Below are 17,981 nucleotides of genomic sequence, written 5' to 3' on the forward strand. Positions count from 1 at the left end.
AATATTAGAATTTATGCCAGCACTACAACTAAATATCCACAAATGAATTTCTTGCAGCCTATTGCTTATTTCTAGCATGACACCACATGGCACAAATAGTGATGTCCCAAAAATATTGTAATGTAAGAACAGAGGGGATGGAAAAATCTCATAGGCATTTTACCAGTAATTGAAGAGTAGCTGAAGTATGATTCAATGGTCCCTCTAAAAGGCTTTGACTGCACTGAATTATGATGAAATGTCTTCTTACTTTGTGTCCTGCTCTAATGCTCATATTACCCTTAGTAAAAGATTTGATCTGTCAGGCACTGAAGACCTTTAGTTACCACCAGAATGATTAGAAGCTAACAACTTTTAGGTCTGATTCAAAGCCCAGTAAAATCAAGTGAGGTTCTGATCAGGCAGTGGTTACCCTTAATCAGGGAGGAATTATCTGAATTTTGCAGCTTATGGCAAAAAGAGGTTGATCTCTGCTAAAAAGACAGGAGCATAAATATAATTTAGTCACAGAGTCATCTGTTGAGAGGTGACACTGGAAAGGAAATCCCAGAGTAACACCTCAACACAGATGGTCATTCAGGAATATCTGCCTCCCATGCAAAAAGCAGTTTGACCTATGATGTTGTCAAGGAATAGCTAAGAACAAAACTGGTATAACTGTCTCTTGAATGCAGCCGAAGTTTTTTTCCTCACAATGACTTTTATGAGTTCAGGAACAGACAGTCAACATTTCTCTGGGCAGCCCCAAGAAAGAAGTAAGGTGATGGATATAGAGCAGACTGCCCCTTGTATGACTCAGCTTGAAATGACAGTTCTGCCAAAAAACAATCCTCCCCAACTCAACCAGCAAAGAAACCGCCCTGCACTTTGTTTGCTCTTTGCCAGTTTTGAAACAAGCCAGTTCTTTTGCCACGGTTTCTCATGCCAGACACCAGCTGAAGCAGGGAGGCTGTTGTGTAACAACATCTCTGGTGGGATATCTCTGGTCACGATTTCCTTGCAGCACTGCCGTGGCAGGGTGAGCTTTGGAAGCTGTATGAAGAACATTGTTCCAGGGTGTCAGCATGTGTTCCCAAGTAGAGCAATTTGTGAAACCTAAACCTCTGAAGATAAAACAGAAAAATTAGAGTTTTTTAATCACACTTTGAAAGATTAGAAAAAAACACAATAATCTGCAGGGGAAATAGAGGCATTTTGTGTTTTACTTGGTAACAAATATGCTTAGGATATATTCTAATCCTGATATTTCTAAAACTTGTTAAAGGCTTCAGAAAGGTTGTGGCATTTGCAGCATATAAAGGCAAATGAAGGGAACAAGGAATGAGCTGTTTAAAATGCAAGCACTTGTTTGTACTAGTGCAGGCCTGCTTTTTTTCTTATTTATTTTGTAATCTGACATATAGACTGGGTGGGTCTTGAAGCAGGGACAGTTCAGCTGTGTGACACAAGGATCCTTTACCAGAGGGTCCAGACTCTTCTGTACATTGCCAGTGAAACAGCACATGACTGCATCCTGCAACACCTTTGACAGACAAGTACAGTATTATGCTTAACCAGCATTCTTTCAAGCAGCTTTCTCTTTCTTACTCTGCATCTGAGAAAAGGGCAAGACTGGGACGAGCGCAGCAGCAGAACTGTTCTAATGCCAGCTTTCTTGGCAGACAAGCATCCCTAGAAGTAAGAAAGCTTCAGTTTCATTCTGAATGCACAGGACGTAGCTGTCCTTTTTGGTGTGAAACTTGGGAAGTCTGTGAGCTATTCATTCATGCTCCTTTTCCATTCCACCTGATAGCTGTTCTTCCTTCCACAGCTTACAGAGCTCGAAGGGATTTTTATGGTTGACCCACTCTGGGTCAACATTTAGGTGTTTAGGTCTGCATTTAGGTGTTTAATAAATGGAGGTTTCATTACCTCCAATCACATGTGGACAAGCCTTACAAAATATTTCATCAATACTATTAAATCTGAAAATGTCCTAATAGGTATGGATACCTAAATTGGCCCTTATGTCCTCATGCACTGCGTGAAATGGATTCAATTAGTTAACTATTTAAGAAAATTCCAGCTGACAGAATGTTTGAAGGCCTTGCAGTTGAAAAACCCCAACTTGTTAAACCATTTCTTTTGCTTTTTTCCAACTCTTTTCCTGACTCCTGTGACCCAGACAGGGTTTGAGCCCTTTCGAGTACTCAGCGCTGACCGGACATGCCAACAAACCAGGCCATCCCTGCTCCTCCAGCCAATTCATTCATTATGAGTCTGCCTGTTTCCATTACTAATGAAGGGATGGAACGAGTGTGTTTGGGTTTCTTGTAAACATCATCCTAATACCAGACAGAGAGCCCAAACCATTTGCCTCGAGGTAGATGCTGTAGCATTCTTTTCTGCTCAGGAAATGGAAAGCAGCATTGCTGCACATGCTGGGGTGGATTCCTCCACCTACTCCAGTAGGGGAGAATGATAGTGTTTGTACTGAAAATAGACAGCATATCTTCCTTCTACTTTATGCTTTGCTTAAACAATGTATCAGACAGTGCTGGGGTATGCAATTAACACATGTATTTACTACAGAAGACATGTAAAACAATTTTTTAAGTACTCATCCTGCAAAGGAAATTACCAAAACTAGGTCAGGGTGAGGAAGCACAGGTTTTGTACATTTAAAAGAGTAACACAAATGTTCTTCTTAACTTCATCAGGCTTTGGATTCTGTCAAAGTCAGAGGCAAGGCCTTCTTCATCTCGGTGCTCTAGCCTTTACCAGATTCACTTTAAATACAGAAGTTGTTTGTTTGACTCATTGTGTTTGTGATCAGTTTCTCACAGACCAAAGCTCCTCAGTTTTGCTTCCCAGGCTATCAGCAGGCAGCTGCTGGAGGATCGTGAGTCACCCCTGTGTGGACTATTGCCCTCTCTGAAGCAGAACCAGACAAGTTCAAGATGTTTTTTAATTTCTAACCCTTTAGTCACATCTCTGTAAATGGGATATGTGAGTCTGCTACTAATGCAATAGCTGGACATTGCCTTTGTCCAAAGTGGAAAAGCCTGTGGTTTTTGAGGATACTATTAGGAAATTTTTTCCTTTTGCCATAAAATTGTGGTTAAGTCATGATCATGGTGCTTGCACAAATGCAAAGCCAAAACCAACTACAGAGCAGGTCAGATTCTCATGTGATAATAAGTTACCTTTCACATCATATGGGATTACGTCCCATATGACATCTGTCATCTTTCAGGCCATATGACATTGGCCATCTGTGTTTTCCCTTGCACACATTTGGGCTCTTCTATGTACCCCACTTATAGGTCCTTTGGAACTAAATTGTGATTTTCCTTTCAGCTTTCATTATTGGTCTGCTTATGGACAGTTGCCAATCTTCCTAGAATGGGAAATAATTTAAAACCAACATACAATAATTATTGTCTTGCCTTTTTTTATTTTATTCACTATTTAGGCTGGCCCAGGGAAGTGCTACATACAGCAAAACCTATAACAACATGGGTGCTCTGTAAACAGCATAATTCCAATTAATTCAGGCTTTCAAATATTAAACTTTTATAACAGTGCACTAGAGATTGACAGGACTTCCAGCAAGGCATTGCAGTAAGTGCCGCAGAAGTGAAGTGCTGTACAGCCATCACATGTGGGGCTTTGGGAGGAAGAATAAGAGTGTGCATTGCCATAGACAAATACTGTTGAGATCTAATGTTTCTTAAATCTCAGGGTAATGAGTATGTTTAGGAATCAATATGAAAAGCTGGCTAAGGCAAGTATGTGGCTGTTATCCCACAAGTCTAGAAGCAGACAAGTCAGCTTTTTTATAACCTCATTATTCCTACATGTTACTCACCAGTGCTTTAGCACAAATCAGCTTTCCAAAGGATTTTGGAACTAACAGTTAATCTTTATGAGCAATGCAAAATGCATTATGTCATAACATGCTGACACACAGATCTACATCTGAGCACAGAGGGGGTGTCTTTAACACCCTAAGTCTTCCCAGATGTAAGTTTCCTTTGGAAATCTATTTAATACTTTCATTCTGCCAAAGGCCACAGCAGTTTTCATTGCAGCTCTCCCAGCTTATTTCTTAATTCGTTTAACAATGTCCAGAAAGTTAGAAGCAAATATGAATATCATTATAGCCATATGTCTTCACATTTTTGTCTTCTTCCTGTTAAATGATGCCATCTACTGTAGCATAACTGAATGACAAGCTTGTAAAAATGCAGTGAAATCTCCTTTATTTCCTTATTCATGTAAAATTATCGGTCATTGTGACATATTTTAAATTTCCATGTTTTTTATTGATATTGTTGAATAATATATGTCAGGTGAGTGTTCACCATGTAAAAAATTGGGCACTGAGGAAAGACTCTGCTTCTGTCTTGAAAACAGAATCTTTATTAACTAGCAGTGAAAAACAGGGGAAAGATGGCCTTTTTCTGCTCCTCATTGGAACTGCCCTCTATGCTGTAAGGCAGAAAGATTACATCTCTGAAAACAACAAAACAATAAAAGACATTAATGAAAAAGAAGTAAGAGTTATGAAAAAGTTGGCATAGGAAGGTTCAAATCCTTGGATATGAATTTCCTAGTAAATAAGGACCTTGTTGCTTTAAACACATAGTTAAAAAAATATGTGGTTTTGAAAGGCTGAGAAAGTGATATTGGGAGCTGAAAATCAGAATGTTACAATTAATGAAACATATCTTCTGGGTATAGAAAAGTATGTATGCTATGCATCTCTTTATATGTGTATGCAATTAATATAACTGTATATACAAGTGCAAATAGTAACAATATTAGGTTCTTTTAGGTCCATACTATGGTGTTTTTATTTAACAATTATGACTTGCCCTAGAAAAAAGGAATTTCTCCCTTTCCTTATTATAGTTCCAAATGAAAAGAGCATTTTGACCTGTGGAGCTGGTAGGTGCTGAAGCAGAGTGACAGCTGAGTAGGCCATTGCTCTGGATGATGTGGATCTGTGTCCATCCATGCTCTCCAGGGTGCATCTGAAGCAGAGTGACAGCTGAGTAGGCCATTACTCTGGGTGATGTGGATGCTCTCCAGGGTGCAACCACTCCTTCAGGATGCCTTACAGGCTCCAACCTCCCCAGCAGCTCTGCTGAGGCTCTGCCTCCCACAGCACACAGCTTTCGAGGGTTTCACATGTGCAACAAGCCACTCTATGATTTGGTTTTTCTCTTGAGTCACTTCAGGGGCTATAAAGATTTCATTCATAATCCTTCACTTCTACGTTTCAGCCTTCCTGTTTGTCAGGAAACATTTGTCATTAGCCTTGTCAAGACTGGGCAGCCTGTTTTTTCCCTAAGTGCCCACAGCAAGATCCTGGTTTGTGAAAAGGAGGAAAATGTTTCTTGCAGAAACAGTCAGCACCTAACAAAGCAGAGAATCAGCTTATTTACCTGGGATCTGTGGATATGGTTCTGTGGGGTGAGAACTGGGAAGGCAAGCAACATTTTTAGAGACTAGCTCTAGCTTGGCAGATTAAGGAAGGAGGTCTAGACCCTATTCGGAGGTAGACAGTGTTAGGTCCATTGAAGCAGCATCCTCTGATGCCATAACCCTGTGACATGTGGGTGTGGGGAAGAGGCTGTCCTGCAAATGAGCCGTTCCTCTCCATCTCTCTTGAGCACAATATGAAGTTTCTAGAGAGGCCCAAAAGGGGCAGAAAAGGAAAATCTGAGTTTCTAAGTGATAGAGAATGTCTGAGGGGAATGAGTTTTCATATGCCATTGGAAGGTTTTCCATGTTAACAATTTTTGTGTTGTCAAAGGAAAGTAAAATACTGGATCCCAGCTTGATATTGGGCAAAGAAAAAAATATTGGCTTGAAAATTTCTGGAAAGGGTTTTTGAAGATTTGTTGTTCTAATCAAGATAGTGGTCCAAATCAACTCAACCACAAGGAGTACCAGCCTTAACAAGTCAACGTTTTCCTTCTTTTCCTTCTTTTCCTTCTTTTGAAATTAAAGTGCAAAACTTATACACAAGTTGCACAACTTATACACAATTAAAGTGCAAAACTTCCTTCTTTTCCTTCTTTTCCTTCTTTTCAAATTCAAGTGCAAAAATAACACAAGATGGTGTGCATGGACATGGACAGCCTGTAGTAGGATTGAAACTGGGAAAGTAAACCCTCCTGTCCCATGCAATGCTCTGCCCCAAGATCTGTATTCTGGCTCTCCCCTCAGGGAGGCAAGATTGTATTCCCCATTGCCCTTCCAGAGCTTGTAGGAGATAATTAATTTCATGGGTGAAATAGAGGAAAATGTGTCAATGTGACCAAGAAAAACCAGCTGAATGAGAAAGAGGGCAGGGAGCAGGGGCAACTTAACCTCAGTTGAGCACGTGGTAATAAAGAAGGAGACCTGCTCAGGTACAAAATAAAAAGATTTGCAGAAGATGGAAAGGGAAGTTACATGTTATGGGAAAGGTGAAATGCAGAGGAAGCATGAGAAGAGAGGAAACACATCTAAGTGTGCACATTGCCAAAGAACATTGGTGTGGAATGGGAATACACACCCACAAATACAGAGAGGAAGAAAAAGGGAAAAAAGAGACCAGGGTGCTAATGTAGTGGAAAGATAAAATCCGAGATTAAAGATGGAGGGAGGGGAAAAAAAGGGACTACATAATCCATAGGAACAAACTGCAAGAAATTTGGGCTCAGTCTCATACTAGATAATTGTGGCCATTACAATTTGATGATATTCAGAAATTTCTGCCTGGAGCCAGGGGCAATTTTAATGTCAGAGATTTGAATTACATCTTTTGTCATTTTGTTTTTCTTTTTGAAGGTTGGTGCATAGTAGGTAAATTACCCTCATATTAAAGTTTTAAGAATTATATAGACACAAAAATAGTTCTTTCTCCAGAATGTTGGTTTTATAAACTGAATTATTTTTCATTATCCATGAAATAAAATCTTATTAAATTATTCATGACATTCAGTGATAGTTATGTTTGCAATCTAAGACTTCTAATAACATCTACAAAACTTAAAATGAGCTTGTAAAACTCAAATTAGATGCTCTTAGTGTTATTTTTTATTGGGTTCTTAAATGACCTGGCTTTCTGGATCATGTTTTTCTAAGAAAATACCAACCCAAAATTTAATGTGTCAAGGCAGATTTTGTCGGCCTTTTCATATTCATAGTCTCTAACCTAAGAAAATACCAAGCCAAAATTTAATGTGTCAAGGCAGATTTTGTCTTTTCATATTCATAGTCTCTAAAAAGTTTGATCAGTAAAACAGCTGCTGAAGGAATTCACAAAGCCATGAATGTTACAGATGAACAATCTTTTTTTTCTGAAAAAAAAGACACTTGTAACATTTGAGCAGGCCAGGTGATACAATAATTGCAAATCATTTGGGCAATTAATGTGAGCGTTCTTTCAGATCTGTCACATACGCTGGCTTTCAAAAAACTCTTTGAAACCCCTTGGTGGCAGCTATTAATGCAAGATGCTGGAGACAGGGGTTGGTGCTGGACAGATGGCTAATTCCACATCCATGTGCAAATGCTCCTGTTGGCACACGGGGCCAGTGGAACTCTTGCTGGAGAGCTTAGGCACGTTTACTCTTTAGCTGCAGCAGAGAATTCGATTGTTAATTAGACAGCAACTCAGTCTGACACTAAAATTACTCAAGGCAGAAGATTATCAGAGATTTAATTGGGCTTTGACTCAGCTCCAGGAGGTTTCCACTGATGTCTGTTTATAAACTCAGAGCAGACTCTGCAATTAATGTAACAGATCCCCCAGTGCCTGAAGAGCAGCATTTAGCCTTTTACTTCACACGCATGAACCAGGAAACCAAACAAACTATCCAACAGCTTTCATGTTACTCATTTGTAGTTTGGAAAACACATTTGAAATAATATCCAACACAATTTTGTCTCTCTTTCCAGTCACAGGATGTACCCATCTTGGGCAGGAGTATGCTGACAGGGATGTTTGGAAACCAGAGCCATGCCAAATCTGCGTGTGCGACTCGGGATCTGTTCTCTGCGATGACATCATCTGTGATGATCAGGAGCTGGACTGCCCCAACCCAGAGATCCCTTTTGGAGAGTGCTGTCCAGTCTGTCCACAAACAACAACACCACCTCCAAGAGTAAGTTTATTCTTACTGTTGTTTCTTTGGTCTTGCTGCCTTCTTGATGCATGTCATCCTCAGTTCATTTTGGCTTAGATGTTCTTAAATGCTTTTGTTTTCAATGCCACTTTCTGAATTTAGGTAACTACCTGGGATGGACAATGCAGCTGATAACAACAAGTCTTCTAACTCAGTTTTGTGTAGACAACAGGCACCAAAATACTAGAAAGTGACAGAGGGATGCAACTAGGCATTACATTTTTCATTTTATGGAAAACCATAGGAATAATGGAAACACCTTATTTTTGACTTCATACTCAATCCATATCCATGAAAATAATGCCAACACAGAGTCAAAGAAAATTAGAGAACTTTCATAGCATCTCTGAGTCTGCATTTCTTATCAACTCAGTTCTACATCATCACAGGGTGAATTTCCTTTTGCAGGCTTATTTCTGACTTCATTCCCTGTAAGAGAAAGGTGATTATACTGTACATACCTAATTTATCACCATGTTTTTATAGTCACCAACATTATACAAACCAGTTAGAGCAACTTAGCCTCAGGAAAATCAAGACTGTTAGTACATGCCAAGCAACCTGCCTTCCAGTGAGTGAGCCAGCTATACTGAGCTGTCAGCTTATCTGTACATTTCACCAGTGTTAAAGATCTGTGAGGTTCTGTTAAAGTACCCAGGTTCCCACAGACACATTAAAAATCCTGACCAAACTCCTACATCAAAGAGAGAGGCTGGGGGAAGAATTCACATGTTCTCCATTATCAGGAACCCCAGAACTGATGAGTTTCTGAACACAAGAGAGGGAGGTGTACTTAAATCTCCAGGAGATTGGTCAGGCCACTGGAAGCTGTCCTGATGACCTTGGGTGGTGTATAGGGAAATGCAATCTTGAAAGATCCAAGATCATTTCAGCTGAATATTCTTTGCTACTGAAGGTAGCAGCTGAACACAAAAATTGAAAATCCAAATAGTAACATGTAACTGAATTATTAATTGAAAAAATAAATAAATTGTAGTAGATATGAGAATTTAAAATTAGTTCATTTTAGCTCATTAGCTCAAGGACACAAGAAAACTGTCACAGCATTCCACAGTGGAATTCTGTCCCCATCACACTCAATGGCAAAGCTGTACTGACTTCATTAGTGCCATTCTTTTGCCTCTAAGGTAGGTGTAATTCTATGAATGATCCAAGCAATAGTAGATTGACTGACCATAAAACCTACAGCTTTTAAATATGAAATATTTAAATACTGAATAAGCATTAATGGAATTCATGTGAGAAAACTATATCAAATGTTTAAGCGTTTTGCTCTTGTTTGTGTGCAATTTGATTGTTTTATTTTGATTCTGTTTTTTTATTTAATTACCTTTCTTTTTTTTTTTTAGACTCCTGGAGTAGTCAGCCGAGGCCCCAAGGGAGACCCTGTAAGTGCAGTTTTGTTTTTTTTTCCCTTAAGGACCCCATACTTCTAGTGCTGTATATCCCCTTCAAGCTGCCAAGATATCCTGCTTTCATTGATGTCTGAACTGTCTGCAGCAAGACTGTACTATATAGTTATTTTGAAGTAGAACTTTAGTTTCAACAACACTCTCAAAAATTTAAACTGAAAGAATGCAGAGTTTAGTCCAAACACTAACACATTTGTTACGTTTTATTTCTTTACAGAAGGAGGAAAAAAAATCTTTAAGACTCTACTAGCAGAAATAATTTCAGGTTCAGGAACTGAACTGCTAAATATTTCTGATGTGTTTGATTATATATGAGTTGTAATAAGGTTCCATTAGCCAGGTGTTTCCTTGTGGGAATTTTGTCTGTGTTCCCTGAATGTTTGGTTGTGGCCTTGTAGAGGAGAGGTTTCCCACCCCAGACACACAGCCTCGGTTACAAATGGAAAGGTTTGTCCCTCAATGTCCTTGCAGTTGGAGGAAAGTGACAACATCTGTATCTGCTCTGTTTGTGTCTTTGCAGGGTTCTCCTGGAGTTCCAGGCAGAAATGGTCCCCCTGGCCCACCAGGACAGCCAGGGAGCCCTGGAGCTCCTGGCCCCCCTGGAATCTGCCAGTCGTGTCCCAGTATAAGCGGAGGTGTAAGTCATTGTTATCTTCAGCTTCTACCTTGGTGCTCAGAGCCATGCAAAGCAATGCTGTAGGCACCTGTCCCTTGCACCTTCCCAGGTGCTTTGCTTTCTGTGGCATCCATCCCATTTGTGCCTTTGGAAAACAGAGCTGGGTGGTAGGTGGGAGTTTGCTGTTGTTTTGGGGGTTTGTCCATAAAATTTCTCTGGAGTGCAATCAAATCTCTGCCTCACCTTATTTTTTAAAACTTTTGGGGGCAGATATGCTGAAGGACTCTGGTAACTCAGAAATTATCAGATCACAAACAGTGTGACGGAGGATTTCCCCATAAGCTTGATTGTTCTGGAAGTCTCCTACTTTCCTGTATTTCATCAATTCATGTTTAATAACAGAACATTCCGAGGAGACTAGACTGAAGCACTGCTCCTCTGCTGGAAGGGAAGTGCCATGCAAGTACTATTTGTCATGTCTTTATTTCTGGCTCACTGAATGCTCACTGAAGTCACTTCAGAAGAGCTGGGCATATCCAGCAAGAAGCTGATTGTAACTGAAGTTTATTAGCACTGAGCCCCAGGCAGTGCTTTGTCACAGGGTGACGTTGTCATCCATGCAGGCCACCAAGCCCAGGTTTACAAGATGGGATTTCTTTAGCACAAAGCTGATGAAAATTGTATGTTAAAACAATTGCTACTTTTGAATACACTGATTATAGCTTCCATATATGCTTCCCACTCCTAGGTAAGCCAGGAAGTGAGGAAAGATGTCTTGTTTTTATTTAATCCTGAAAGGGATTGCCTCTGCAGGACTGAGCTGTTGGTCAGTTTACCAGTCCCAGTGGGCACCTGTGACACTGGTTTGGGGTTTGGAGAGGCAAACACAGGAGAGGAAAACAGGCTGAATTATCCTCCCATTCATGAATTATCCCTTTCCTGTATCAAAGATGTGCTTTTGCATCATGACAGGAAGATCAGGAACACAGGACTCTTACACCTAGTTAGTGCAGGAGCTGGATCCATGGTGCTTTGGGGGAACAGTACAGGTTCAACCCTTCCTGCTCAACCAGCTGTGGGCCAATAAGGCATCATTGCACTAATGCACATCATTTGACTGTCTGCTCATGTGAAATGAGTCATTCGTTAGGCACAGGTAAAAGAAATCAGGAAAATGATAATAATAAACAGCTGTGCTCTTTAGTGCAACAGAAAATATTTCATCAACTTCCTTGAGTGAGAGCTAGGTCCAACAGAAGAGAGACAGAGAAAACGGGGAAAGAAGCTAAGAAGGAGTCAAACCGGAGTAAAAGGAGAGAGAAAGGTAAATTTGTGGTTCAGCTGAGGCCCAGCTGTGAAGAAGAAAAATGGATGTGCCCAGCCTAGGGAGCTAATGTCACCATGACCTCAGAAGGAAGACACTGCCGGAGCTTCTCTTATGTAAATATATGGCAGCTTTAGGTCCAGCTAATACTGCTCAGATACAAATTAGTTGTTTTCATGCATTTGCTGTACCACTGTAAAAAATACTTATTTGGTTTGTAGCAATCACATTTTTTTTTTTCCTCTCTCTTTTTTCTTTATTTCTTTTATAGAGTTTTTCTCCACAGTATGACTCCTATGATGTGAAGGCTGGTGGAGCTGGTATCGGGTACCCACAACCCATTGTAAGATGATAAAGCTTTTTTTCTGTCCTTTCTTCTTTTTAAAGAGCACATTTTCTGCTCATAGATTATACCTTGAGTGTGTATGTATTCTGATTTTAATCTAACAATATATAAGTTTTCATTTCAATATTGCCTGCAAGTTGAAAAGGCACCAGTTTGTTCACCAACACTATTCTAGAAAGTAGCTATAGATCATCTGTATTTTTTTATTTTTTGCTTTCTTTCTTCAGTTTCTTACCTTACTTTTCCTGATCTCTCTCTGTGATTCACCTTCTTACACTACCTAAACATTTTTCCCTTTCTGTCTCATGTACATTCCTCATTTATCTGCTTGATATTCTCCCACTAATTTCCTCCCTTCCAGCAATTTTTACTTCTTCCACTGCCTTTAATCTTCCTTCACCCACTCAGTGAAATTTGTCTACACGTGGTATGATATTCCATACATGCTAACTTTTCCACAATTCAAACTTGCCTGATAACAAGTGAGTAAATCCTTCTTACAAACATTATTCCTTCCAAAACTCAAAATATTTTCACTTTTTATTTTCACAATTACCATTTTTTTAACCACAGCTACTCAGACTGTGTACTAAGGGTGCTGTATTTGCCTGCTAGACCTGGTCCAAGATTTTCAGATTTTTAAGAGAAAAAAAGCATGGACTGCCTCAAAGAGTTGTACCTGAGCTATGCTTCATGTGTAATACAAATCTGAATGTTGCACTTCATGATTCTCCTTCTAGGCACTGGGATTTAGAGATATTCCACATGAAGTGTTCTTCATTCAGGCAACCTGCTACATAGGGGGTGTGGTGAATTGCTGCTACTGGAAATTGGCTGTGCTTCAGCCAATTCTGCCCAATTCTATTTTCAGCCCAATTCTGCATAACATGGTTTGGGTATCACACCTTGTAGCATAGTAAGGCAGTTCCAAGAAAATGGAGGGAGGAGAGGAATTCCATTCAACCATCTTGTGAAATAAGGTTTACTAATCACAACAGCTCTTTTTCCTGAAATATAGCCATCATTTTCTCACATTTATTTTAATCTATTTCTACCTCTTTCACTTGCTAATATGATCATCCATGCATTTTTCTTCAACCATCCACTTTTGTCCTTGTTTATTCATTGATTCATATCCACTCCTCACCGTTTTCACCCACAGCTGTCATACCATCTACAGTCTGCTGCTTGGTGTCTTAATTTGGGATGTGCTGAACCAGACAGATAACAGAGGCACCTTCAGCTAACAACTCTGGTTAACTCCTCTCTGTTTTGGCATTTTCCCTGGAAGTGATTAGTGATTTCTTGTGCTCTGACTCCTGGATTTGGGTTAAAAAAACCCCACCAAACTACTTTATTGAGCACCCTGGAACATATACAGGGTTGCCTGTATATTTTCAGGTCCTAAGGGCTTTTATATTGCATCACAGCATACATGACCTCAAAGTGCCAGCAGTTGCAGGCAGATGTGGCTGAAATTACTAAATAGCATTTATAATTTTCATTATGTAGACCAATTTCTTTATTATTTTATAAATTCTTCAAATTGAATTTAAATACACCTAATTAATAAATATCCAAACTTAAATAATTTTAATTGGAATATTACCAAAATAATAAAATACAGTACCAATATTGGCTGTGTGTGGTTACCATGCCTGGTATTTCCCCAGTCACACATCTCTCCACTGCTGCATTCATTCCCATGGCTTTACACCACTTGTAGACTGGTTTTGTGCTTTACATCACAGTTCCTCTTCCCTTGCCCGTGTAACCTCCATGTATTGTCTTTGTCTCTTTCCACCAGTGCACATTCTCTAACTGGAGGATGCTCATCTGTTCAGAATCTGGAGATTCTAGCAGCAAGCACACCCTAACTATCAGTTTATATCCTCAGTGTGTAACTTGAAAAAGATTATATCTCACTTGTTTATAGCCATATAATTGATTGATTGTTATTGATGGGTTGATGGCTTTAATTCTGGTTGGATCTATTAGCTACTTTATACCAAATGAGTTCTAAAAATTAATAGGCACTGCTCATTATATTCACAGATCAGAAGCAGCCCCATTTCCCAAACCCTCACAGCTCTGGCTCTTGCTGTACTTGTCTCTTAGAAAATAGCAAATATTAAAATGTCTCTGTTTTTTAGTCAAAAGACAACTGTGAACTACTATTATTTATTTTTGTAATATAGTAGGGTACTGTCCTATATATGCTAGTTTAGTACAGTAATACTGATAATCTTGTATTATGAAAAATTGGTTGATAAAATTGTAATACAATACTTTTTCTGACTCAATATGACAATATCCCATGAAACACATTCCATGCAATATTAACTATGGAATATTCTGCCAGTACTGCAGCACACAGTGATCCTCATATCATCCATATATGTGATTCTGTTGGCTGTAGGACACGCATGAAGAGTTTATTTTAAAAACAGTTTTCTTTTAAAGAACCCCCTATAGCTGCAGTAGACCACTGTGCTAACTTCTGTTTTCTGTTTTGCAGTATCAAATACTTTTGTGGTTGTTGCTACAAGAAGTAGAAATATTGAGGTTTTGATTAGTCCAGACCTCATTTTTTTCTTATAGCTTAGTATTGTTAAAGTTCAGAAAATATTTGAGTGGTGAAAATGTTTGCCTTGCTGACTACAGCAAAAGTATGGCCTTAATTCAGTGTATCTCTAAGTCATGAGGAGTCTAATGTTGGGCTAATTAAGCTCAGTTACATGGAAGAGAAGCTGACACTCACTTTCTCTGTCTAACAAATTCAGTTGTACTTTCTATTCTTCCCCTTCAGGCAGCTGAAAATCAGGGTTCTGAACATGTCCCTGGGGTCTAGAAAAGGGCAGTAGTGACTCAAAAATGAAAAGCTGCAGCTCTGAAAATACCTTTGGGAGTATTTTAGCCAAGCATGCAAGGAGCAACCCAGTGAAGCCTTTTCTGAAGGGACAACTAGAAAATGTATTTCTTCAGCACTGTGTGAATATACTGCTGCTTCCTTTTTACTGCACCAAGTGCAGGTCACTGAGGATTTTTCTCTGAACTAATTATGTAAACGTTTATTTCACAGTTATTCATGGCTATTGCAGCTATATTAAGCTTCATAGCTATATTACATTAATGTAACTACTGTTTTTTAATCTATGCTGTAGAGTGGCTTTCCAGGACCCCCTGGCCCCAGTGGCCCCCCTGGCCCACCTGGTCATGCAGGTCCCCCTGTAAGTAACATTAATCTTCTCATAATCATCTTGTATTCTTTTATATGAGCTCCTCCTTTTCCCTGTCATAAATATTAAGCACCTTTTCAACTGATAAAACTGGATACTATGCTGAAGAATTTTATGCATAAATGTCATCTTGGGCTGTACCATCACCAAGACTCAAGACCTGAGGTCAATGTATTGTGCTGGCTTAAATCTTTGTGTACCCCTTGAGATTTCTGCAAGTCCATGGGGTGTCAGTCAACATTATTTGAAGACATGCCACTGCCTGACATCCTGTTGACATTCCCAAATGTCTATCCTTACAAAAAATTAACAGGAGGTAAAGGAAAGTGGGATACACATTCAGTGAACACACCAAGGGTCTGAGTTTTTCAACATCCATCTCCTTTTAGAGGAGCAGGTTAATTCTGTTTTCATGGAGGCATGTTCTACCTGTTTCTGGTAATTTCACCTTTGGTCACTTGTTGACTGATTTGACTGTATTTTTCTTGACAATTACAAGATTATAAAATATAACTGGACCATGGCATGGTGCATGTAGCTGCTCACATCTTAATTGAGTTTTTTGCTGCATTCCAGGGCTCTGCTGGATACCAGGGCTCCCCTGGAGAACCAGGACAACCTGGCCCTCCCGTATGTACCCATTCAGTATCACTGTGTATGCTAAAGACATGACTTTAAAAGCATGAATCTGTGTCACCTCTGCAGTGAATGGAAATTTTGCAGTTTATCCTAGTTTTTTGTTATGATGCATGTCAAATGTACAAGTATTTATGATGCCTAATGCATTTTTAGCTTGAAAAAGACTTAATATTTTTTATTATTGGAGTTAATAATAATTACTTTTCTACAGGGACCTCCAGGCCCTGTTGGAATGATAGGCCCAGTTGGTCCACCAGGAAAAGATGTAAGTTCACTATTATTCATCCCATTATTAATAAATAGGAATAAAAAAAGTTCATTAAGTTGCAAGACAACAGAGGACATTAATGTTATTGCATTTGAGAATTTTTATCATCTCCCTATTTCTCCATTCGACAACATGACTTTGAGAAAGTAAATTTAGCTTACATAAGTCTAATTGTTCATTCCTTAAAAGGTTCAATTTTAGTAGGCAATTTTATTGATTTAAAAAAAACCAAAACACATAAGCATGAAACATGCTATTTATTTGATGCAAAATAAATTAGCAGTTATAAAGAAAATCAAACAGTAGTGGTAGCTTTCTGCTCCCTTGAAATCTTACTATGGGACTTAGAGCCATTGACACCATTGTCTGTGGCACAGCTGGAAGTCCTGAACAGGTGGAGTACCAGCCAAGGTGCAAACATACAGCTTGTGTCCATTTTGAGTGTTTTACTAAGAAATATAAGTTTTCTGGGATCATCTCTTGCTAAACGTTATCTTGAAGTAACTTAGAAATCAACTAGAATCTTGTTAAAGGCTGAGTTTATAAATCCTGGCAGTTGTTTTCCAGAAGGCAGTGACAGAGTGAACTGTCACCCTGAGAGGATTTGCAAGACCACCACTGTCTTTTGTGGAAGTTTCACCTGCTTATTCCAACTCACTTTGTTCTACCACAACTGGTGCTTTGCCAGTAAGTCAATCAATAACAAAACACTAAAAAAAAATCTTTCTTTCAACAGGGAGAACCAGGAAGACCAGGCAGGAATGGAGATCGTGGAATCCCTGGATTACCGGTATGGAAAATCTCCCAATAACAATGCTCTTCTAATCATAGGTTTTGTTTTCCCATATCAAGTTAGTCAAGTGAACATGACACACAGTGAACAATGGCTTGTGTTCTTCATACAATAAGTGCATGATTTATTAATCTTTCTATATTTATGTGTTTAGGGTCACAAAGGACACCCTGGAATGCCTGGAATGCCTGGGATGAAAGGCCAACGAGTAAGTATTGAATATATTGATTATAGCTGAGTCTGTTACTCTCCTTGAATGATGGTGTTGCAGAGTTGTGATCTTCCAGTCATCATTTCCAAGACTGAATCACAGAATTAAAGTTAATTTCTGCACAATGTCATCTGAACTTCCATAACAAAGATTCAAGTTTTTTCTGGTTGCCTCAGTTGCAGAGCTCCATCACTAATGCCAAAAAGGGTTCCAACAGCTGATAGCACTCATTATTGAAAATATGTCTCTTTTGGGGGCTTAATATTTTGCCAAGAGGAATCAAGTTTTCCAGAATGCAGGAGGAATACAATTCACAGATATGGTTTTACTTTCCCACAGGGTTTTGATGGAAAAGATGGTGCCAAAGGTGACAGTGGTGCTCCTGGTCCAAAGGTAAAAATCTAGAGTGTCATCTTTCTAAATAGGTAATGACCCCATTATTTGTTGTATATCTGTCCTTTGCATCTTAAACAATTATAAAAATATAATAAGCAATAAAGAAATCCATTTAATACCTCCATGAAAAGAATACAAACCATTCCAAAGGAGTTAGACATTCATGTCCCAGTTTTCCAGCCATAATAAACATGGGATACCAAAATGAAGAGACAAGCCTTGGTCATCTGACTTTCCTGCATAGTATTTTGAAAGCTTTTGTGGTTGAGTCTTTTGAGTCTTTCTAATTTTTATTTCCTGTTTAATTTTTGATTTGACACTTGTTTACACTTCTCAGAACTCAGTTCATGCTGAGGACACTCAGCGCCCCACAGAAAGGGATAGCAAATTGGGCTTTTTTCTGTGTTTCTTTCCCTTGAATAAACCAAAAAATGTTCTCACCAAAGTTCATTGTTTTTTTTTTCTCTGTAACAGGGTGAAACTGGTCTTCCTGGAGTAAATGGAGCACCAGGCCAACCGGTAAATATGTGCATCCTGGAGTGTTTAAATGT

At 39.1% G+C, this 17,981-nt stretch overlaps 1 protein-coding gene across 1 annotated transcript in view; it reads left to right on the forward strand.

Moving 5' to 3' along the window:
- The window catches only part of COL3A1 (collagen type III alpha 1 chain), a 49,556-nt gene that overhangs the window by 10,435 nt on the left and 21,140 nt on the right, over window positions 1-17,981 (forward strand). Inside the window, exons 2-12 of the mRNA XM_039728692.1 lie at window positions 7,939-8,144; window positions 9,536-9,574; window positions 10,119-10,235; window positions 11,810-11,881; window positions 15,049-15,114; window positions 15,700-15,753; window positions 15,974-16,027; window positions 16,767-16,820; window positions 16,978-17,031; window positions 17,374-17,427; window positions 17,905-17,949. Coding sequence (XP_039584626.1) covers window positions 7,939-8,144; window positions 9,536-9,574; window positions 10,119-10,235; window positions 11,810-11,881; window positions 15,049-15,114; window positions 15,700-15,753; window positions 15,974-16,027; window positions 16,767-16,820; window positions 16,978-17,031; window positions 17,374-17,427; window positions 17,905-17,949 — 815 coding nt within the window. The remainder of the gene's footprint in view (window positions 1-7,938; window positions 8,145-9,535; window positions 9,575-10,118; window positions 10,236-11,809; window positions 11,882-15,048; window positions 15,115-15,699; window positions 15,754-15,973; window positions 16,028-16,766; window positions 16,821-16,977; window positions 17,032-17,373; window positions 17,428-17,904; window positions 17,950-17,981) is intronic.

Source organism: Passer montanus, unplaced genomic scaffold (genome assembly GCF_014805655.1).
Source record: "Passer montanus isolate IOZ18808 unplaced genomic scaffold, ASM1480565v1 scaffold66, whole genome shotgun sequence".
Taxonomy (NCBI): domain Eukaryota; kingdom Metazoa; phylum Chordata; class Aves; order Passeriformes; family Passeridae; genus Passer; species Passer montanus.